Source organism: Cololabis saira, chromosome 1 (genome assembly GCF_033807715.1).
Source record: "Cololabis saira isolate AMF1-May2022 chromosome 1, fColSai1.1, whole genome shotgun sequence".
In the NCBI taxonomy this organism is placed as follows: Eukaryota; Metazoa; Chordata; class Actinopteri; order Beloniformes; family Belonidae; genus Cololabis; species Cololabis saira.
Genome location: NC_084587.1, coordinates 25,852,690 through 25,876,571, shown reverse-complemented (window position 1 = coordinate 25,876,571; position 23,882 = coordinate 25,852,690). Strand labels below are relative to the sequence as shown.

Here is a 23,882-nt window from a genome sequence, read left to right as displayed (position 1 = left end):
CTCCCCCCGCCCAATTAGTCTTATAAAAAAAAAATCTTGATAAGAATCTGTGCAATATAGTTTGCTACAAGCCAGGTTCTACACGCTGCATGCATATCATCTTCAAAGCCTTATTCCCAGCTTTGCTGAGGTAACTCACATCATGTCTTTATTAATCTCCATCAGAAGCAGGCAAAGGGAGTGCACTCTGGCATATATCATCCCAAACACTGTCAAACATCTGAAAAGTATAGAAAGTATGTTCCATATGTTTCTGATTAAAAGAAAAACCCAGAGGTATGTTCTGGTCACATAGCGCGGTTTACTTGTTCTGTGATTAATAGTTTATGTAACTTGCATTGTTAACATTAGAAATGTCTGTGGGAAATGACTGCATTATAAATAAATACTGAAATGGGTCCTTAATACTAGTAAGTAATGATTGTAAGCTTTTCTTTCTTCCACTGTCAGATGTGGTCTCTTTTATTTGGGGTGGAGGAGAGAGGGAAACAGCGTTTTTGGATTGTTTCCAGACTGCAAATGAAGCATAAAGCATTCTCTCACTTGACAGAGTTTGTTTAAGCTTTCAGCTTCACAGTTTAGATGAACATCCAGATTTGAAGATGTAAAAATCAAGCCGTTGCACATATGGTGAAGTCAAAGGGTAAAGTGAAGGCTGCTCATTTTTTCTTCTCACAATCCTCCTGATCAAATATAACCAGAATCTGAGGCCTAATCAGAAGTTTCATACTCTATGCTTATAATGAACCTCAAAGCAAGTCTCTCAAAGCTGTAATTGATGTGTGACTTCCAGTTGAAAGATATTTTTTCTCTAATCATTGTTTTCCAAAATCATCTATTAAGAAAAAGTAAAAAGAAAAAAAAGTTCCAATATCTAAGTCAACCAAACAGGAACATTTTCCACTTACATGCACTTTTATTAAACACACTACTATGCTTTTAGAGAGTTGGGCTGGATGGAATTTATCCATCTCAAATACTTGACTGTACTATAAGATGCAAGTGCAAAAACTTTGAGACATTTATTTGAAATTGTGTAAAGTGAAGGTGTGTTTAGAGTTAAACATCGTAATCCTGAATAAGAATAAACAGGAATAGATAATAGATGGATGGATGGATTATATTTCATACGAAGTGGAGATAATGGGAACAAAACGCTAGAACCAGTAATTGTTTGGACAACACTTTTCCTTTAAGTCAGCACCATAACTGCTTTATTATTTCCAAATCTCTTGGAAAGACTTGGTGAATCGCTGTTTCATGTGGGCGAACTTTGTAATTTCAATCTCTTTAAGCAATTACAAACTCATTCCACAATGTTGAGATTGGGACTTTGAGGTCCAAAGCATCTGTTGCAGGACTCCCTGAGTGCTGACTGGAATTTAAGAGAATATTAAGTCTGTATGACTCACACTGCTTATAGTGCATTGTGAACGTTACAACTCTAAAAAAGCCTCTAGATGCTATAAACTCTTGAACAGGACTATGTTTCTCTAACTGTTGCTTAGATTTTACATTTTTGTGCAAGTATATGGTAATCTTTCTTCCTTTTGCCTTTATTTGATAGTGATAGAGGAGAGGGGCAGGAAGTGTGAGGCAGGAGAGCAGGGCAATGGCATGAATAAATGGTTCTGACCAGCCTGGGAGCAAACTCCTACTAAATACCTACCAGCCTTGCTATTAATATGATTTGTGCCCATGTGGCATGCAGCACAAGATCTCCAACTCAGGGAACCACATTCACATTTCCCTGTTCCTGACCTCAGCGTACAGACAATGGATCTGCAGAGTTTAACCCATCTTCAGGACAGTGCAGGTAAGCACAGATGAAGCCATCGCAAAGCTTCAGGACTGTTTTGACAAACTACATATCATGGTTTGCTTGTAAAGGTAATCTAAAGGAGTAAACAGGGGTTTATCTGGGATACATTAGGTTTTGCACAGAAAATGTCACTAAAGAAACAAAGAAAGTATTTCCTAACCAGAAGCTACAGTATGGTTAAATGAAAACACTACAGCTGGAGCGGGAAGCAGCCTTCAGCAGAACGGGTGAATCTCTGCAGAGGCATCAGATATGCAATGAACAAAAGAAGCCCAATGAAGACCACTTCAATACCAACAATCCCTGCAGCATGTGCAGTGGCATCCTGACCAACCTGATGATGACACCACACAGCTTGATGCCCCAACAAAGTTCTTTACCATACTTGTTTCGACCCTTGAAGGGAGGAGATGGGTCCACTTTTTACCACAGCTCATGATGAGCCAACACTGGTCCTCGTCAGGTAAAGACCCTCTAGAGGGGAATCATCTAACCAGCTCACAGTAGTGCTTACCAGCAAAACCAGAGCTCATCTCCAACATTCAGTGAGTAAACTTCTGAAATGCCAAGATTTACAATTAGAATGTGGTGTATTTCTCAAATTGACACCACTGCTGGATGCTTTGCCCATAGGATTGTATGTAAGTGTATGTGTGTGGTTATTTTGTCTACATGTGGCCCTGCAATGAACTGGCGACCTGTCCAGGGTTAACCCCTTTGCTTTAAGAGACAGGGGAATAGGCTCTATAGCACCATGCAAACCGGCACTTATACAGGTCAGGAGGGATGGCAGTTGTCATGTGTGAGAACACCAGCACCTCCAAACACCTCATAACAGTTGGTATGAAGGCAGCAGGACAGAAACCTTTTTTTGACACTTTACAGAATATTTTTCGGCCACTGTGGTGACTGGAAAGTTTTGAACCAGTTTGGAATTCCTATAGGGGAATTAGTCAAGTTCTGTGCAGAGTTCTGTGTGAGGAACAATGAAGTGAACTCATCATCTGGATATATTTTCAGCCACTATTAGCACTATTTCTGCTGGCGCTTCTCACTTTCTCACTGCTGTCACACACATGAAATCTAATAAATCAGTTTTAAATTATTCACGATACTTTGAGGGAACTATATAGAGTACAACAATTATCACTAAATATTTTTACAGCCACAAAAATGCAGACTGCACTATTAATATCCTTAAAACAACTCCATAGTCAACCACAGTATAGATCTGGGAATCTAAGAATAATGCTGTACATACAAAATAATGAATATATCTTTCAATTAACAGTATATGAGTGCGTTCAGATCCTATCAATCAAGTTGCCTTCTGCCATGCCAGATTCCAAGTTTCAGTATAAGAATAAGAGTGAACTGGACTGAAGCTCCTCCCTTGCAGTTCAGGGTTGATGCTACAGAATGTTAAGTAATGGAATTCTTGTGCCAGTCACTCTTGGTATTGCGCTAAATGATATGTTGTTGCTTGTTCCAAGTGATTGCCTACGAACGCCCACTACAATCAGAGGATATCATGTTTTTACACAAAAGGATTTCTGCACATGATGAGAAATAATGTTGATTGCAAGATCATACTTGTGACATGAGGTAAATTTGACATTTTTCAAAGCCATAAATTTTTGATATGTTAAACAGTTCAAAAACAGTTTAATGTGATATCAACAGTCACACAGAGCACAATTAGTGATCCATCCAGTGAATTGAACTGAAATTCCTTTAATGAATTATACAATCCTGTTTGACACAAACCAGAAAGCTACAATACATTTTATTTTCCACAAAGTCTTTTCCATTTGACCATCAGATGGAATTAGTTTTTTTTTTCTGTCAAAAAACAAGAAACTGATGAAAAGCTGGATCAGGAGGTCTTTCTTGAGCAGAAGGAGCTCTGACAAGTGAGGCTCTCATGCGGCCCATTGTTTGACAAGAGTCAGTATATCGTGCACATACAATTACAGCCCCTATAGACACACAATTCCAGATTATCCAGCTGCCTTATATATTTATACCAAATATTGTATCATTCTTAAGATATCTTGTGCATTTAAAGGTAAATTTACATTTTTATTTGAAGAGAAAGACTTGGATGTTCCCACATTAAATGTATTGTATTTTTCTGCACTTCTTTTCATTAACCTTGAGGTGATTTTTTTTATCTTGAATTTTTATTTATTCATTTACAGTTCAGAAAAGCAATACATTACTTTTCTCAGATCCACAAACAGTCTTTCTCTTTGGTTATCTTCAGGGGACACAGATGCTGCACTGCAGAAGCTGCACGTGGCTGCAGGTGGGAACTGTCCTGAGGGGCAAAAGCCCCCATGCACTCCAGAAGCATCAAGCTCAGCATTTCCCAATCAGCAATGTCACTTTTAGACCTTCGGCTGTTCACCAAGAAGCTGATTTTTCTGTTTGATTGACTCTTTGATTACAGAATTGACCAAAAAGCTGATTTTCATGAAACTTGATTGGGGGTGTTGAGTATGGATGAAGGGACAATTTTCATTTTGGTTAATTTTATTTTTATTTTTTTTTACGATTCAGTCACAGTAGCAGATTGTGAACACGCCTGCCAGGTGCTTGAGGCCCCAGGCTATTAGGAGGCCCCCTAGGGCTGTCTAACGTCTCCCCCTCTCACTTAAACTACCAATGGAGAATTTGCAATGACATCTCTGAGGGAAAACTAGCTGATCCATGTGGGGGCCAAGGCAGTGCTGAGGAAGAAGTTAGCTTTCAGTGCTGTTTCTTTGTTTGTCTGTCAGCAAGATTATTCAAAAACCACCAAGCCTGAATTTACGAGATTTTAGATGCTACTCATTTTTTTATAATAAAATTGAATGCAGCTTAAGTTCTTTTTCTCACTGCCCCTATTGCTATATTTGTTTTGCATGCATTGAGTACCTCAAACACAGACTGAGGGGAAGAATGGTGTGTAAATAAGAACACAGCTGATTTATTTTGTTGGAGACACCCTTTAGATGATGTTATATCATCTCACTTAAAAACTGGAAAAGCCTTTTCTTTTGGACAAGTGATGCAGGATCTTATTGTGCAGTAGAGACTTCTTGATCACTCACTTTCTTTTTGACAAAGTGACAGGCTGTAATTGATAAAAATCATTGACCAATTTTAAACAAGCTGTCATCCTGTTAAGAAATCTCTTTTATGGCTATGGCTCTGAAGTCGAGGACCAACTGAAATCACAAACAGAGAAGAATGTCGACTTTGTTGTCAAAACCCATTGAGGTGCAGAGGAGGGACTTCCCTGAAACCGTGAAATATTACGCAGCTAACAGAGACTATACATGCAGGGTACACTTGGCAAACGTGATTCAAAGCTTGACTGTTTATTATCTTTCTTGATTGTCTTTGATAAAGTCTTCGGCTTTGCAGCTTCCTCCACTCATGCATTCCCTGAGAGCAGCGCATCTGGATTATGAGCAGACCATCTGGAGCCGCGTTGAATCACTTTATACCGTATATGTCTTTATTTTCCATGAAGAGTCACAATTCTTAGATGCTCAGATCAGTGAAACGAAAAATAAAACAAGTTTCCAAAACTCAAATAACATTTGTGGACCATTATCAAGAAGTTATGGAGTGGAAATCTGGGATGTTTGGTAGCACCCCGATGATCTGACAAAGTTACCATTTTACACACACTTGATCTCATACATGAAATCTTTGTAAATGTGTATATAGTTACACTTAAATTATCTCCTTGCTAAAAGCCCTCTGTGGATTCGAAAAGAAAACTGGCATTTGATCATAAGAATATGTGCATCTGTGTGAATACAAATCACTGACAGATTGCTGTTTTGCTCCTGGTGCTCATTAACTGGTGTGAAACCCCGCCCCGGGACTACCATGTGTAAAGGTTTTTTTCAGACACAATGATGGAGAACATTTTAACAGAAGAGGAGCAACGGAATGATATTCCATTTTTCACTGTTAGTATGGGTATGACAAAGACTGGCACAACATGGGCCTGTAAAGGTGACTCATGCAATCAACGCGATCTCTTCTGTCCAACAAAGCACCACAGAGGGGAAGCCTAAATGGTTTGATAGGAAATTGGATGCAAAAAAAAAAGTTTGTAAAAACATAATTAAATAAAATTTCTCAACAGCTGCAGACAACCATGCTGCTTCTTTAATTAGACACTTTCTATCCTGAACACTTTCGCTCAGACTTCATCAGTTGTACTGACCTCTTCATCAGGAATCATCCCTGATGGAGGCCGATGCCTCTGCGGGAGTCAACAGCAAACTCTGAAAGTATGCTTATACATGTTGTATTATATCGCTATGCATTGTGGCACCCAGGAGATGTACTTTTGACACACATTTTAATAAAAAGGGCAGGAATAAAATGTATGACACAATAACTTTCTAAGTATAGGTTATCTAAAGTTTCTTGGCTAAAACAAACCTTTGTACTTTTTGAAACTCCAAGAAATCAATCAGCAGACACAGGAAACTTTGAAAAACTGATTCTAATAGTTTTTGATTTTATTTAATGAATTTCTTCGGCTAGCTGTGTCAGCTAACTTGTGCTCCTTGACCTATGCAAAGTTTCCATCAATTAAGATAAACATGTCATACTGTAGCTCTGATTTATTTTCATATTTAAACAGTGCGTTGTAAAGGTACTTGCATGAAAAGGTATTAATGCTGAAAATTCTAATAATAATAAGCAATATATATTATTACATGCTCCACAAGGTTGATAGATGTTAGGTTTGTTGATTTTGTTTATACCTATGTAAAGCCTGGAGCTACTACCATTTTCACAAAACACACGTGCAAACAGTCTACGAACAAGTACTTTCTGCTCTTATTTCATGAGGCCAACTGAGCATCAAGAGTTAGGTTGCTGTAACATTTGGCAGCAGCAGTATAAAAAAACGATGACCTGACTCCACTACGGCGACCACTCCGAGGAGACGGCCACTAAGATTTTAAAACTCACAAGCCAAACTAAACAGTTTTCTGGCACCACTGCAGATGACAGCAATGCTAGAGAAATACGGGAAATACTTGTCTCATAATGGCAAAAGGATCAGATTCAAATACTGGAAAATATTTTTTGAACATGTTAATCAGAAAGCCAAGCAGATTCTATGTGGTTGTGTTACGTAAAAACACATTGTGAAAATTTTGCCTTTGGCCACGTGATTAAACCAAAACTTCTGAGAGCAGCAAAGCTCATACAGACTGGTACTCTGCCCAAAAACATTAACATTAACCTAAACAATGATTTGGTTTCCTAGAATCCTAAGAATGAATCATCCTTTATGTCTTAAAATGAATGCTTCCCTTGTTTCACTGTCATTCTGCATCGAGACGTCTGACCCTATCGCCTGCAATTGTTTAATTAAATCTACTTTTTTTTAGGTGTGCATCAGCCTCCAGATCTTTAATTAAATCTACTGAAATCTGGCTCATCTCTCAAGTCTTATTCTTGGTAATTTAGACCACTCAGTTTCAGTCCAGATAGTCACATAGTTGGAAAGAGCATTTAATAGGTTTTTCCACAACACACATTAAAAATGTTTGCATATCTTTGAAGTGACTTGGCAAGTCCTCTGAGAAAATATGAAAGTTGAAAAAGTTATAAACATGCTGTTCATCTTGACGTTTATATTTTAATGTGAAATACATTCCAAATGGATTCAAGCCGGCATTCCTCTTTGAATAGTTCTGCAGGGAAGAAAATAAATAAATAAACTAAAATCAATGACATTGTACTAGGAAGGCCCTTCAAAAAAGATTTTTATTAAAGATGGTAGATGAACATTGAATCAGATCTATTAGCGCATGAAAGGCTCTTCAGTCCCATAAACATTTGAGAATTGACAAAGTTAGTTTTAGTGCTTTGTGTCAAAGAGGAGTTAAAGGAGCATTCTGATTGATTATTAGACAGTGTGGTGTGTCGACTTTTGTTAGGGTCAATGTGAGTTGAAGCGGTTTTGAGTTTGAATGAATCTGTGTTTTCAGCCAGATCACTGTTAACTTCAGCACTTGAGGCAATCAACCTATATCAGAATAAATCACTATTTATAGTATCTGACGAGACTCAAAAATATAATTCCATTTTAGTGGAAGCGTGGATATGGATAAGGACTGTTGTACAGGTTGGTCATTTTGGCTGCTGTCCCACTCTCATACATTTAAGTCCATACAAGTCACATATGACACAAAATAAACATCAATAGACACAAAAAGGGAGGAGTTCATGGCCTCTGCTTCCAGATATTAATGACAAAATAGGCAGGTGTTTGAACTAGAGGCCTTTGCATCTATTCAGAGTAGTTTGCACTAACTTATAACAAGGTGGTCGCAACTAAAAGATGCCTGTACTGTCTTTTTTATACACTTTATGTACAAAGTTAAAAATACTTATGAATGTTTTCACACTGTCACATGAGTTAAATGATAAAACTAACCTGATTTCTTATTGTTTCACTCTATTATTAGATAGTACTGTACACTTTTTACCACGTAATAATAGACATATAGGGCTGAATGTTCAATTATTTTAAATTTTTATTGTTACCAATTTTCTGGGTCATTGGAAAGTGCCTAGAGACAACTTCTGTTGTAATAGATGCTATATAAATAAAATTGAATTGAATTATTTTGCAGTTATTTTCCAATGTGATATTGGTTCATTTTCAAAGTGATGCATTTTATTTTAACCATCTTGAAAAGGGGATAAAAAGAAAATGCACATAATGTGTATGCACAAGCTAATAAATGATCAAGGCAGACTGCCATAGCGTAACTTTTAACCCTATAATGCCAGATGTATCATATTGGATACATTGATTTCTGGGTCTTCTGCACAAACACTATTATCAAATGAATAAACAAAAGAAATAAAAAAACCAAAACAATAAAATTATCCAATGTATTCATGTAAAAAAAATGTTATTCAGAACCTGTTAAAGATCAAAATTGGGTCATTTTTTGAGTTCAATATATAATAAACATTTAAAATACAAATATTAAGGATTTAATGTGTCAGACTTTGAAGGGTTAAGTGTCAACTGCAAGAAAAATGCAGAAAAGAGTTCCTTTATTGAAAAATTCTGGGCAAATTCATTAATATTCAAAGTCTTACAGATCTCTGAAAATGTACATAAAGTGCTGTTTAATAACATGATGTCTGTAGGATTAGTATCTGGAGTTACTTCATGTCAGATTGACAGAAAAACAACATAATGCCTTTTTAAAAAAAAGTATTTTATTTTACACAAAAATAATCCCTGGTTCTTTCCTTTGGTTTTGGTGGGGTTTACTTTGAACCAAACCATTCCCTTGCTTTGTAAAGACAAGAAATATCCAATTATGCCTGAGCTCAAACAAGTAGATTCAGTTTTGCCCACAATTGGATTTTGTTGCCCTTTTATTGTCAGAAATTATTTATGAAGCGGGAGCCAAAAAGTGGATCCATCCAAAACACTTGTATTCTCTGATTCCAGGAAGGCAGACATAACCACAGAATAAAGATGCCATTCTTTGCTTATTAAACTTAAACTAACCAAGAGAAGGTTTCCAATTAGAAACAGCAACCAACGGCAATAACAAAGTGTTTCATTTTCTGCACATATGAACATGTTTACAATAAAACATTCAGAAATTACTTACTAACGAGAACATCTGCTCTCATTCAAATGTTGCATTAAAAGAACATAATGCAAAACAACCTCGACCTCAAGCTTTTTTTAGATACTAGATTTATTAAAGTAGTGGGTTATAGAATCAATCTGAGCAATTTAATCAGTGCAAAATTACCATGAACTGTGTATTTAGTATCGCCACCTTGAGGTCAGACTCATGAAATCTGTGACTCTAAAACCACAAAGAATTGAAAATGAAAAACAAATGATGGAAATAGTCCTTACATGTATCATTATTCAAACTAAACAAGCTGTGACAGATCCCATAAAAAACAGTTCAGTTGGTAAGAGGATGGAATGCGATATTAAATACAAACATGATCAAAGTTGATGTCTACACTTGGATTTCTGCCTCCAAAAGATTTGCAGTGAGGGGACCTGAGTCAAGTCTGATCCCCCCCACCCCGGTGTCTGAGACAACTGGTGAAGCGCTGGGGGTCCTAATGGTGAGAGAGGACAGGGATGGGGAGAAAGTGGGTGTCATAGCTGATGGAGTAAGTCCTGTGTTCCTGGCTAAGGGGGAATAAGCATATCTGGGGTAAGAAGGCTTCCTGCTCAGGCTTGGCACTCGCACTGGCTTTCGGGGGGGGACAGTTCTAATACCAGCCTGAGCCACTCCTGTTATAAGAGGTGGTGGGTACATGAGACAGCTTGACTCTGCTGCTAATTCCTCATGCCCGCCTTGAAGCTCCTCATCGGGGAGCATCCCTATATCTGTGAACACAGATGCCAAATTCTCAAAGCATGGCTCCCAATCCAAAAGATAGTCCCAATTGTAGCTGCCATGCAGCTGCTCCTCAAGGCACACCAGTGATGTCAGAGAATCAGCAGTGGCTTGGGCTCCAGTGAGGGAATCGTACCTTTTAGTCCCCATATTGTCCTGTAAATCCATCATCTTGGGTATAAAAGAAAGTAGTCCCTCACCTCCTCCTTCTTCTTTGAAGTGGTGGAGACTTTCTATGCTGGCCATACCGCTAACGAAACATTTATTATGCGCTAAAATGTGTTCTGGTCCGACGTCAATTGAATGGCAAGAGATACTGTCCCCTGGTAAAGCAGAATTTGGAAGCTCTGTGGTGTGTTCGTCTCGATTACGGCAAGGGTACTCATTGATCCACTTGATTTCCTGGTCTTCAGCTGTCTCGCCCTCCGCTGATCCACGGCCACTCGAGTCTGAATGAGGGTACGGGTTTGAGGTGTCTCTCTTTGTAACCGAGATGCTGGAGTGTACCACTTCCTGCAAAGACAGTGCACTTTGCCTTTGGCTGTTGGACCCACTGGATGAGGCAGAGCTGTGGTTCAAGTGTGCAGCAATACCAACTGCCTTTCTGATGTCAACCTCTTTAACTTTGTACCTGAGGACCAAGCCCACGAAGACGACGATGACAAAGAGGAACATGATGAGTGAGACACTTAAACTAAACATGTGTGCGTCAAGGGGGACCCTGATAAGAGCTTCTGCAGAGCTGGATATATTAACAAAAACCATGCAAGTTGTAGTCCTGGAGCCCAGTCTAGGGCTTCCTGCAGATACAACCAGCTCCAGCACGTCCTCGCTGGCATGGCTGCCTCTTCTGCGATACACAGGACCTGACACAAAGAGAGCCCCAATTGTTTTATTAATTGAGAAAAATGGAGATGAAGTTACGAAGGAGTACTCCACCAGCCCATCCACTCCTCCATCATGGTCCATTGCCATAACGTAACCGACTATCACCCCAGTCTTGACATTTTCTGGCAGGAAGAAGTGGTAATGCTTCTGGGTGAAGACGGGACTGAACTCATCGACTCCCTTAATGGCCACCTGCACTCTAACTGTGGCCGTTTTGTCGCCTTTGTCTCTTGCCTCCACTACGAAGCAGTACTCGTTCTCTCGTTCGTAATCAAAAGTCTGTCTGGTGTGAATGTCGCCCGTAAGAGGGTCAATGGCAAAGGCCTCCTTCTTGTCTGGGTTTCGACTGCCGTAATCCATGAAACAGGAGGAAATAATGGAGTAGGTTAGCTGGCCGTAGGGACCCAAGTCGTTGTCGACGGCAAGTACGGAACACGTATGGGTAAATGTTGGGAGGTTCTCCAGCACAGAGCAGTTGACTGTAGGGAACGCGAAGTACGGTGCGTTGTCATTCTCATCTAACACTGTGATGAAGACAACAGTAAAAGCCACTTTGTGGTTTTCGGAAGCTTCACCACCATCATATGCTCTGATGGTGAGGGTGTATTTGGAGTCGTCCTCATAGTCAAGTGAGTGGTTGACCACCAAGAGGCCAGACTGAGGGTCGAGACTAAAGTGACCCCCAGGGTTCCCAGTAATGATGTTGTACCGCACAAGGCCGTTGATGCCATAGTCAGGATCTTCAGCACTGACTTGTACCAGCCTGGTACCTATCTGGCTGTTTTCACTCACCTGTGTGTGGTACTCTGTGCTGGAAAAAATGGGGGCATTGTCGTTGCAGTCCGTCACAGTCACCCTGACGACAGCCGAGCTGTTCAGCGGAGGTGTTCCTCGATCGGAAACGCTAACTGTTAATGCATAGCTGTCAGTTGTCTCCCGATCTAAAGGGCTACAGAGAACAAGCTTTGCTACATTTTTCAGTTGATTTTCAACTGGTATGACTTTAACTTCCAAGCAGAATCGTCTCTCTTCATTTCCCCCAATGATTGTGTAGTCCAAATGGGTATTTTCAGGGCTCCAGTCCTTGTCCTCTGCAGAGAGAGTAACTAGAGATGTGCCTGTGGGCGTGTCCTCTGACACGGTGAGCGTGTAGACGTCCTGGTGAAACAAAGGTTCATGGTCGTTGGAGTCCAGGATCAGCACATCAACGGAGGTGACGGTGGAGTGCACGGGGTCGCCTCCGTCCCTTGCCTCAACTAGGAGATGGATGAGATTGCTGTTGGTGATGCCCTTTAAGGGCTTGTTAGTAAGAAGAGATCCTGCAAAACAAAAACGTGAGATGGAAATTAGCATTTTTCAGAGTAGGTAACAACTTCATCTATTCCTGTAAGTTCAATAAAACCCTTGTGATTAAGAATCTAATAAAAGTCTGACGTTCCACCACCTGTTACTAGAGCGTACACGTATAGAAAACATATTCAACAGCTTCCATCAATCAATGCAGATGAATAAAAAAGAACAAAGAACAAATATGATAACATATAAATGACTGGTGAAGTTTTTGATGTTACATCTTATGCCTGAAAAGGACTGAAGTCAACATATCAGTTATCAAATTGTTATTTCAAGCTAAGATGGCATTTCATAGCATCAAGTCATAGTTACACTATAAGCTTGGATTAGTTTCATGAACTCAAAATCATCCAAAGTTTTGCTCACTGAGAAACCCAAAAGTTACTGTAAATCAAAACTGCCACGGTTGTTAAATACCGCACTGTAACATCATGTCATGTGAAAAACTTCTAAAATGAATTCCATGTGGACGCCATAAAAGCAATTTTCTTCCTGAACGGCATCAAAGAGTTTGACCGTTCAGTTTCTTATTCCACTTCACTGCTATTTAACCATTTGTACATGATGACCATATGCATCCTGCAGCAGCACCATCCACCACGAACATACAACCATGGAAAGAGAAAGAGGCACCGTTCTATAGAAAGCACTATATTACCCTTTTGGATTGTAGTCAGCGGTAGTGCTCCTCTCTTTATATTAAATCTGGGGCTCAAACATGATAGAAGCCCATAAATCATTCTTGAGTGAAAATGACGGGCCAAGTTGAGGAGAGCTGGTTTGGTTTCAGCTCTGGAGGATTTATCTACTTTCTATGCCCTTTAAAAAGTGGTGTAATAGCATAGCTACAGCTCTTTTAAGCTTTATATCCCAGTAACTTCTTGTGGCCATCTCATTTTCCTTGTCCTCTGATTTGCACAGGACTTAAAAATATAAACTATGGTGAAATTTACTGCTGCTGGCAGAAGTAAAACTCTCAATAACCTTTGATACTATGTGCTGAGCTTTTCACAACCAATCAGAGACTTTCTCTGTTCCCTTTAACTTGTCATGTGCTATTTTCACTATGCCAGAAAAAGCTACATTTAATGGACAGAATAGAACTGATGACTCAGAGTGCAAGAATGCAGACAGACAAAAGCCATCAAACTTGTAACGCATTAAGTTATAACTGGACCAAAATACAAAGTGGTCAAAGCAAATCCAGCAAATCGTATTGCATCCAATTAATTTGCTTAATATTTTCTATGTAGTCCGCTCATCAAATCATCAAATACATATACTGTACAGCAGTAGTCAAGAGACACGAGGTTCAAATGACCAGCATAGAAAAATGCTTGAAACATCAGGTGTGGAGAACGGAGAAAGTCTGGTCTGGAAGAATCAAGACAGATAAAAACATAGGTTGTGACAGGGCAGAGATGAGTCAAAGCACATCGGTCTCCACCAAGGCCAAAAATAGTTCCACTTGCATTATGGGTGCAGCTGCTGGGCTAACTGATATGAAAAGTCATCTTTTAAATCCTTTAGATTTTGCTGGCAGGCCTTCACTTTGCCCTATTTTATACCTCTCTTCTGAAACCCTTTGGATTTGTACACTTCCTTCAGTTCTGTCTTGTTTCTTTTCTGTTGAAATGATGCTACACAATAACCATGATGCCTACAGAAGCTGTGCTTTTTCAGAACCCTCTACCACAATGAGCCATTTTTAAAAGTCCATGCTTTTACACACACATGGAGAAAGACACACACTCTCACTGAAACCCAAACATGCAGCCTAACATTGACTTTTTCATCAGTTTGACTGTTTTTTTTTACCTGTGTCTGGCTGAATGTAAAAGCCTTGAAGTGGCGATGACAGGAGTCTGTAGCTGATCTCGCCGTTGAGTCCAGAGTCTCTGTCGGTAGCAGACACCGACAGAACTAATGTGTTCACTGGGACCAGCTCTGAAACGGCCACCTCAAAGACAAAACGAGCATTTGATCACATCATTTTACACAACTCTTGCACTTCAGCTGGGAATGCTATTCACATATACAGACTTAAAACACTGCTAAAATAAAAGGTATATTCAAGACAGGTATGGGAATTGTTAAGATTCTGTGGATACTTGTGCCATCATCACTTCTGCTCCTTGAGCTGCTTCTTTATGGATTCCTCAATCAAATCTGGACCAAGTATCAATGAGAAAAGATCTACACAGGCTTTTGGCCTCAACATTAACTGCTTTATTTTCCCCAAATCCAAAAAGAAAACTGCCAAGAGGTCAATAACGTAGCACCTCTACAACCACAATGCAGCTCCACTGCATTGTTTCCTGAAAAATAAATATCTTATCATATATTCAGCACCTGCTGGCACTGATAAAGTTATAGGAATTGAGCTTGCTTACATTTGGACTTGGTTTTTGATTCTCTCCTTTATTTAAGAGATATGTAATGTTTTTTAAAAAAATTCCCAAACAAACAAAAACAACTTACACTTTTTCATTCTTGTTACCATTTATGTGGGTGCCTGATGTCAGTACCAAGGAAAAAGTTTGATATAACAGAACATGTGTCTTGATTTGTGGCAGCCTGGATCCAAAAATATCTCTTTCATCAAGCCTTTCAAATGTGATGGAAACTGTGACTACAAAAGCCAGATCTAAGGAGAATAACTCATCCTGCCCATCTTTGCCTCCCACCCAACTTCACATCATGCTATACCTCTGAGGTGGGGTCAGCAAAAACTTTAACATGATTGATTTTTAAAAGCTTGAGTTGAACAGGAAGTGTAAGTGCTATTGGTTTTGCAGTGATTTTCCTCTGTCTTCACCAGCGCTACGTTCTTGCTTGGACTCGTGAGATTATAAATTTACATCAACGCTTCAAGATCACTTGAGAATGACATGATAGTCTCCTCATTTTAAGTTGTATATCTCGCTATGTTTTTTCCTCCTTTTTATTCTAGAATTCAACATTGAAGTAATCTTCAAGAATTTTCAGGGAGCAGAGTCCAGAGTCGCTTCTAAACGCCTCAATGGTGTCTTCTTGAAGACCATTGTGATTAATTTGAATGGGTGTTTTGAACAGGCGTTATGAACGGGCGTGATTCACATCATCACACAAATTGGCTGCTATGAACAAAGCAGTGAATACATGGTTGAAAAGGGAACCTCCGAGCTACACCTCAGTGATATTTTGACCACATCATGTCAAAGACATCGGGAAAATGAGTCAGCCTTTGAGGAATGTCGACTTTAATAGGTTTAATAGATTCTGTTGCTTTTGAAGACAGACTTGACTAGTAACTAAAAGTTGTTGCTAATTTAATGTTGACCACAGATTCTTTTAGTAATTTGACATTTTCATCGTTGTAGAAGTGATGGTTGAAATAATTGGCAAACGCCTTCACTGACATTCTAGAAATAATACATTAAGGGCCCGATTTACTAAGATCCTAAATAAAGAGTACTAAATTGCGTGTGCACTGAAAAAGTTTGCGCGTGCTGTTTGCGTGTGGTTTGCGGGTGATCAACTAAGATTGCGTGCGCAATTGATAACAGGTGCAAACAGCAGTATTTAAATGAGGTGTTGCGTGTCTTAAACTCTGCGCCATGGAGAGTCTGGATTGGAATGCACAGTCACAAGCGCAAAATGAAATTTGACGAGTTGGAGTTAGAGATATTAGTGGAAGAGGCAAATAAACACATTCATGAACTACAGCAAAGAAATTTAAACATTACCAAAAGAAACGCAATATCGGAGAAAACCTGCGATAGAATAAATGCAGTTGGTAACACAAAAAACGGAAAAACGTCTGGCTTTTCATATTTCAATTTTAGGCACAGATCAAAAATACGAAATAGAAAAACGGGCCACAGGACCGAATTTGATTTTAATATTTAATTGGTCGGGTTTACGTGACCCGCGGTGCTCGGCATGATCTGAGGAGAAAAAGACAATCAGACACAGAGCTGGAGAGCGCTTTGATTCATCTATTTATGAGTTAAGTTTTTATTCAGATGTCCACAGTATATTGCAAATATTATATATTATATAGCAAACACTGACAGTAAATGTGTGACAGACGGGACCATCATATGGCCGTCGATTTAACGCAGAACCATAATTCAGGCGAAGCTGCAGTCTCTGCGCTGATCCTGACACAGCGGGTCGGAGCGGATTTGGTCATGATGTTTAACCTGTGTTTTGTGATTAATAACCACAGGTTTTAATTAAATGTAATTTACGAAGGATGATTTCACGTTCAATAAGATAAGTAATCAATAAAATACAAAGTTTTGGCACAAAGGCTTGGCCTGCTTGTGGGCGAGTGGAGGGGGGCACAATAAGAGAAGGTGGCAAAGATATAAGGCGAAGAACTACAGAAAAAGTGGCCTTTAATTAAACTTGTGCAACCATTTTTAAAATAGCATGCAGCAGAATAAAGACTCTCTCTCTGCGTATTCTTTGATTTTGGATGTCGCCTCCTTGCCACAATAACAGCAGCAGCAGATTAGCACCTTCCTTTCGAACGTATTAAATACAGACGCAATCACAATATGCGCAACTACTTTCAGGCTTGGTAAATCTCATTGCACGTTGTAAATGGAGCAATTTGCATCTTCCCCTCCCAGTATTTAGGATTTCTGCCGGGTACGCCCCATATTGATTATTCATCAGGGCAAAAGTACTAAATGGATTGCGTGTGCAATTTTGCGCATTTCAGAGACGCAGTCGTCTTTGCACGCTGTTAGTAGATCAGCTGGCACTTTGGTTTGCGGGTGCTGTCAAGTTTGCACAGGTTTTAACACACGCATACCTTTAGTAAATCGGGCCCTAAGACTGCGGTTATTGTCGGTAATCACCAGTTTAAAGCAGATTAATACAAGTAAAACTCATGAATCGTCTACACATTCTTAAAACATACAATCATTCATACCTGATAGGACACTTGTGTGAAGACTGGAGCATTGTCGTTGACATCAAGTACGTGAAGTTTCACATCTCCTGTGGCCTGATGGAGGGAGTCAGACGCCCGCACTGTTAGTGTGTACTCCGTCTGCAATTCGTAGTCCAGGGCTCGGGTCAGGGTAATGACACCAGTGTAAGGGTCCATAGCAAAGGGAACAGGGCTGCTGCTGTTTTCTGAAAGACTGTAGGTGATAGTTGAGCTCAGGTCAACGTCGTTTGCAGTCACCTGGGTGACCACGTAGCCCACTGGGACATCTAGCAGGAGAAGAAATGTGTCACATAAGCCAGATGACTAGGTTCACAATTTAACTGTATTATACAATGAGGCTTAAGCAAGTGGGACGGACTAAGCTTACTCTCAGCTATGAGCACGGGTTCCATGGGCGGGACGACAGGGCTGTTGTCATTGACGTCCACCACTTGGACCCTAACGATGGTGGTGCTGCTGAGCGGAGCTTTCCCCTTGTCCGCTGCTTGCAGAACAAGCCTGTAATGTAAAGGTTCATCCAAACATTAAACGTGGGTTCTGGTGTGGGCTACAACAGTAAATACTAAAAGAAAAATGTACAACATTCTAAAAGAAATCATTTCGTCAACCGTCATCGGCTACTGCACTGTTTTGAAAAGCAAAAATTATGGAACAGTCCGCCGTTATTCTGTTGCAGCACAATAACAATAACATGATATCAGCTCAACTGTAGTCTGGTTGGGCTGTCAGGCATACCGTCAGATCCCTTTTTTTTTTTTTTTTTTTTTTTTTTTAAATGTGTCACAATCTGCTGAAAGAGGATCGGAGTCTCATTTCAGGTTCTGCTGTACTCATCGTACTTGGTTAAAGAACATGCACTGCAGTTTTACTGCACCCACTAAACAAACGAAAATCAACTTTCATTCTTAAATTCCTAAATTAAATTCCAGAGGGAAGACGTCCACTTCTCACCCTGGGTAAGCTGACAGCCCAGCCCAACCCAGCACAGCGTCGTCCACTCATACAGTCTAAAATCACTGTGGGAAACAGTCACAGCATTCCTCACAAAAAGGCCAAAGGTGGTCTCTTGTTCTGTCAGCTGGGACTGTTCACTGAGGGAAAAGTCAGACAACTGAAATAATAATTTATCCACGTTTGTCTCACTAACAGTCATGCCCTTTGTCTGAAGACAGCTGGGGCAGACTCCAGCAGACCCCGTGACCCTGAATAGGAAGAAGCGGGGTATGGATGGATGGATGGATGGACAGACGGATGAATGGTTTCGCTAACTTGTGACAAACATGATTTCGTTCCAAGCTGAGCATTGCTCGCTCCTCCAGAGAGTTGAAAAACCCTCTGACCTCTCTTGCAAACTGTGTAGACCAGGGTTATAAGAGGCCCAATAAACTCAATCCTTCTCACATGTCTGCACAATGCCACGGCTGACTGACCTCGGAGGATCAGAGGTGCTGGTCGGCTGCGACGTGGCCCGAACAGAAGCAATCCATCCAAATTACCGTATTTTCTGGACTATAAACCGCTACTTTTTTCATAGGTTTTGAACCATGCGGCTTATACAAAGGTGCGGCTATTCTGTGGATTTTTCTTCCACCGCTCAGGACGCTCTAACCGGAATTAGAATCAAAACTAAGACAAAATAAATGCAAAGAAGAATACGCTACTTCTTCTTTAGCAGATAGAAGTACAAGCAGATTTCAAACAGATAAATAGATATTTGTGTTATTTTCTCTTGGTTCTGTCCCGTTTTAATCAGCAAAGTTGCTGTCGTGTTAAAAGACACTGTTAGGAAAGGATCTATTTAGGTACAAACATGTACATCATTTACAGTTCAAAATCCTTCTGTACATGAAGTAAATATCTAATCTAACAACATAAATATCTGCGGCTTGCATATCTTTTTTTTTAAATAGAGTGAATGCGGCTTATATACAGGTGCGGCTTGTATATCTTTTTTTTATTATTTTTTTAAAAATAGAGCGGGTGCGGCTTATAGTCCAGAAAATACGGTAATCTAAATTATTCCACAACTGTGATGCTTCCCAAACAGCAGGGGCACCTTGTTCCAAACTTTAGTGTGTGGTAAAAAAAAAAAAAGAAAAAAACACTATGCACTGCAGAAGACTGTAAATTGTATATGTAAATTAGAAGTACATATTTTGAAGAAGCATACAGGTGCTACCATTTAAAAAGACACTGAGACTTGACTTCCATAGTTCAAGCAAACTCTTGTGACTCTAACCAGTCATTTGTCAACAATTCTTATATTTATGGATTCTGCGATTATAAAACCGTATATATGGCATCTCTGCTTATATGTTACACACTGCAACTCTGATTACCCTGAATGTAAGCATCAATCTAATGCTAGTTAATACAAACTGAGCCCACTTGTATGAGGGAGTGATCTCACGGTCCAGTAAAACGTTGGTGGCGAGGATGCCTCGTGTAGAGTCCAAAATGAATGCATCATTATTGTTTCCAGACAGGATGGAGTATTCAATCTGCCCGTTCACACCGCTGTCAGCGTCGGATGCAAACACCTGCTCCAAATACATGAAATGCTCAGCATAAGTGCAGCTCATAATAATAAATCAAAGCACACACTTTGTATGGTTTAATCATTGACGGTGTACCTGCATGATGTAGGTGTTGTGCACTTGACCCTCCCACACAGATGTTCTGTAGCTGCTCTGGTCAAACAGCGGTGCATTGTCATTGATGTCCAGCAGGGTGATGGAAACCCTGCAGTGAGCCGTCTGCAGCCCGCCGTCAGCCAGCACCACCAGCTGGATCTGACGGCTCGCCTCAAAGTCCAGTGAGCGATCCTTCTGCAGTCGGATCTCACCTAAACCAGAGAGAAACTTGACGGTCAACCACTAAATTGCCCAGAAAAAAACATCTGTTCTTGTATTGCTTCTTCTTATAGGGAAACCGAAGGTAAGGCAGTAGAAACAGATGTTTACAAACACAAGGACTCTGAGGTTCAAAATGTAATGACAAATGTTCAGTTCAAGATAATTGCACCAACTATGTTTCCAGTTTCTGAAGTAACTGAGATAAATCAAATAAAACAGAAAGAATTTAGACAGAAAACTGCATAAATCTGAAAAACCCCCATATGTACCTGATTATATGAAAGCCCCTTTTGAAGAACATCACATATTAATATATAACAGCTGCTCTTATGAGTCAAAGATAAATACCCGATTATACCAGAAATAAATAACAAGGATGCAGATTTTTGCTTTCAACATAAATAAATTGATGAGTTGCTGTGTGCCGATCCAAACCAGCTCCCAGAAACAGAAAACAATAACAAGAACAAATGCATGTTTTTGGGTGGACAGCTTGATGCTTATTACCTGTGTGATGATTGATGGAGAATATATGATTCTCATTGCCACTAAATATGCTGTACGTGATTCTTTGTGGAGGACTGGTTGGGTCGCTGGCCTCTACTTTTGCGATCCACGTTCCTTTAGAAAGAAAAAGCGAAAAGAATGCCAGGGTTTCTTACGGTGTCCTTGAAAACAAAAGGAAGAGATGTGGTGAAACATACCTGCTCTGCTGTTCTCCTCCACGGTAACGTTGTAGACTTTGTTTGAGAACTGAAGCCCTTCATGCTCGCCCTTCAGATGGATGAAAACCAAGCAGGTGGAGCTCAAAGAAGGATTCCCTCTGTCTGAAACGGCAACTTGCAACTTCCTCCCAGAGAAACCTGCTCTCACTCGTCTTCTCAGTGAAATCGCCCCGGACTCAGTGTTGATGTCGAAGAGGTTGTCCTCATCATGTAATATAAACTGCATTGTCCCATTCTCACCCTGGTCGGCATCGGTCGCCATCACCGTGGTCACTATCTCATTTGGTAGAGTCCTCATGGAGACCCATGCGTTAAAAGGAGTCTGATCACAGACTGGCACGTTGTCGTTCACATCCTCCACCTGTACGGTGACGGTTGCCACGGAGCTCAGAGGTCCCTGAGTGCAGCTGTCAGCAGCGACGACTCTGACGGTGTACTGGGCTCTACTTTCTCTGTCCAGAGACCTGGTGGTGCGGATCACTCCAGTGAAGACGTCTACGGAAAAGGCCCCCTGGCTGCTGTCATCTGTCAGGGAGTAGGTCACGTCCCCGTTAGGCCCGTCGTCGGGATCAAAGGCGGTGACACCTAGAACCTCGGCTCCAGCAGGCAGGCCCTCGCTGATGGAGGCGTGATAGCTCTTGCTGCTGAAGGAGGGGATGTTGTCGTTCTGGTCCAGCAGCACCAGCTGGAGTTCGGTGGTGGAGCCGAGTGGATTGGCTCCGCAGTCCAAGGCCTCTATGATGAGCGTGTAATTTTGCATCTCCTCTCGGTCAAGGACCTGCGTGGTACTGACAGCACCGGTTTGACCGTCAATGGTGAATCGACCTCTGTAGTCCTCACCTAGAGGCCACGGGTCAGAATTTCAGGAAAAAACTTTAAACCTTTCATAGTTTTCACCATTGTTTAAACCAGGGGTCGGCAACCCAAAATGTTGCAAGAGCCATATTGGACCAAAAACACAAAAAACAAATATGTCTGGATCCGCAAAAAATGAAAAATCTTGTATAAGCCTTAGAATGAAGGCAAATTGCGAAAGGCGAAATGTCGAGAAAAAAGTCGAAATGTTGAGAAAAAAATCTAAATTTTCGAGAAAAAAGTTGAAATTTCGAGAAAAAAGTTGAAATGTTGAGAAAAGAGTCAAAATGTTGAGAAAAAAGTCTAAATGTCGAGATTAATGTTGAAGTACAATCTTGAGAAAAAAGTCGAAATGTTGAGAAAAAAGTCGAAATGTCAAGATTAAAAAGGAAAGGAAAAAGGAAGAAAAAAAGAAAAAAGAAAAAAAGAAGAAAAAAAATTAAAAAAGAAGAAAAAAAGAGAAAAAAAAGAAAAACAGACGAAAAAAAGAAGAAAAAAAGGAAAAAAAAGGTCAAACATTTTTGAAAAAGCTCCAGGGAGCCACTAGGGCGGCGCTAAAGAGCCACATGCGGCTCTAGAGCCGCGGGTTGCCGACCCCTAGTTTAAACCAATTATGAATAAAATGTACGCTGAGTGGAAACGTGGTGACGGTTTCTCAGTCTAACAAAGTACAAAGCAGAGTCGGGACTTAAGACACAGGAAAGCGTGTGAGTTTGTTACCTATTATAGAGTAGTGTATAGTCCCATTTTCTCCGTGGTCTGGGTCGGACGCCTGAGCAGTGTGGATCACACCAGGAGGGAGATTTTCTGGCAAGCTGATCCGGAACGACGACTGCATGAACTGTGGCGGGTTGTCATTATGGTCCAGCACAGAGCACAGCACCGTGGCTGTCCCCGAGAGAGGCCGAGCGCCGCTGTCACGAGCCTGGACTGCACACAGGAATCAGAAATGACCTCACTTATTTTTTTATCTTTTACCTATTTTGTACCTTAAAGGAGCATGAGGCTCCTTTTAAGAAATGAGACTCTCTAGCGCCACCCTTCACCACGACGGCCGTTGGGGGTACTGCAGCCAACAGCGAAGCCGGCACGGGAGATCGGGGAAAACGCGCATGCAGCGTCATGTGACGTCACATCCGCAGCCCAGCGCGGGAAATTCAGGACCGAATTGCAGCACATTTTGCAGCACACAGCCTGTTCAAGGCAACGGAGAGATACACTAGAGGGCTCATTCTTTTGGGTTTGGAACGCTGACATTATTACTAGAAAACTTAAAATGTATACAGATTTTTTTCATAAATTCTGCCACAATCCTGCCTCAAGCTCCTTTAATTGTGAAAACTATAAGTTCTGACACTGGAAAACACCAGGACTGCTATTACTTTTACTGTCTATTCTTTTATGCCTAGGCATTTTTAATTCTGCCTCCAGAAAAGATTCAGCACAGAAGATCTTTAGCAGGTTTATCAAAATATTCACATTAATGCCATTTATTTATTTTTTTGGTCTCATTAGGAATCACATGGGACAATTTTGAGCAAATTTATTTAACATTTAATGTGTTAAATGGAATGAAAACTGTGTCCAAATAGAGGCAAATAGAAGCAATCACTTGCTCCATCTTTGCTGACCAAAGACTGCGCCAGATCAGAATTTTATTAGAAACAAAAACAGACTCGAAGCTCTGTAGAATGGAAAAGAAAAACATGTTATCTAAATATTAAACATATAGAGACATGTTTTATGACCTGTTGAAAAGAATTTGGTTTTCTATTTCTCTCCAAATTCATCTGTGGCCAGAGAAAATTGTCTCCACATATTTCAGCATTTCCCAAGAAGTCCTCTGTGATTTTGGCATGACTTCAAAATGTGCAGGCTTTCCTGTCATTACAATTTATGATTGGATTTAATTGTTCGTCATACTGGTGACTGTACAAATATTGTGATAAAACATCTGAAAGCATTTTTAATCACTAACCACTGCTGGGTAGAGGGAATGTAATTATGGTG

At 40.3% G+C, this 23,882-nt stretch overlaps 1 protein-coding gene across 1 annotated transcript in view; it reads right to left on the bottom strand.

Annotated features, from left to right (window-relative positions):
• Positions 1-9,068: 9,068 nt before the first annotated feature.
• dchs2 (dachsous cadherin-related 2) overlaps positions 9,069-23,882 on the bottom strand; it is a 40,978-nt gene continuing 26,164 nt past the window's right edge. The window contains exons 13-21 of the mRNA XM_061719179.1: positions 22,593-22,802; positions 20,997-21,857; positions 20,800-20,913; positions 20,071-20,282; positions 19,826-19,977; positions 17,805-17,935; positions 17,417-17,703; positions 14,308-14,449; positions 9,069-12,455 (exon numbers count right to left, since the gene is read on the bottom strand). Of these exons, the coding sequence (XP_061575163.1) occupies positions 9,859-12,455; positions 14,308-14,449; positions 17,417-17,703; positions 17,805-17,935; positions 19,826-19,977; positions 20,071-20,282; positions 20,800-20,913; positions 20,997-21,857; positions 22,593-22,802 (4,706 nt within the window). The 3' untranslated portion in view covers positions 9,069-9,858. The remainder of the gene's footprint in view (positions 12,456-14,307; positions 14,450-17,416; positions 17,704-17,804; positions 17,936-19,825; positions 19,978-20,070; positions 20,283-20,799; positions 20,914-20,996; positions 21,858-22,592; positions 22,803-23,882) is intronic.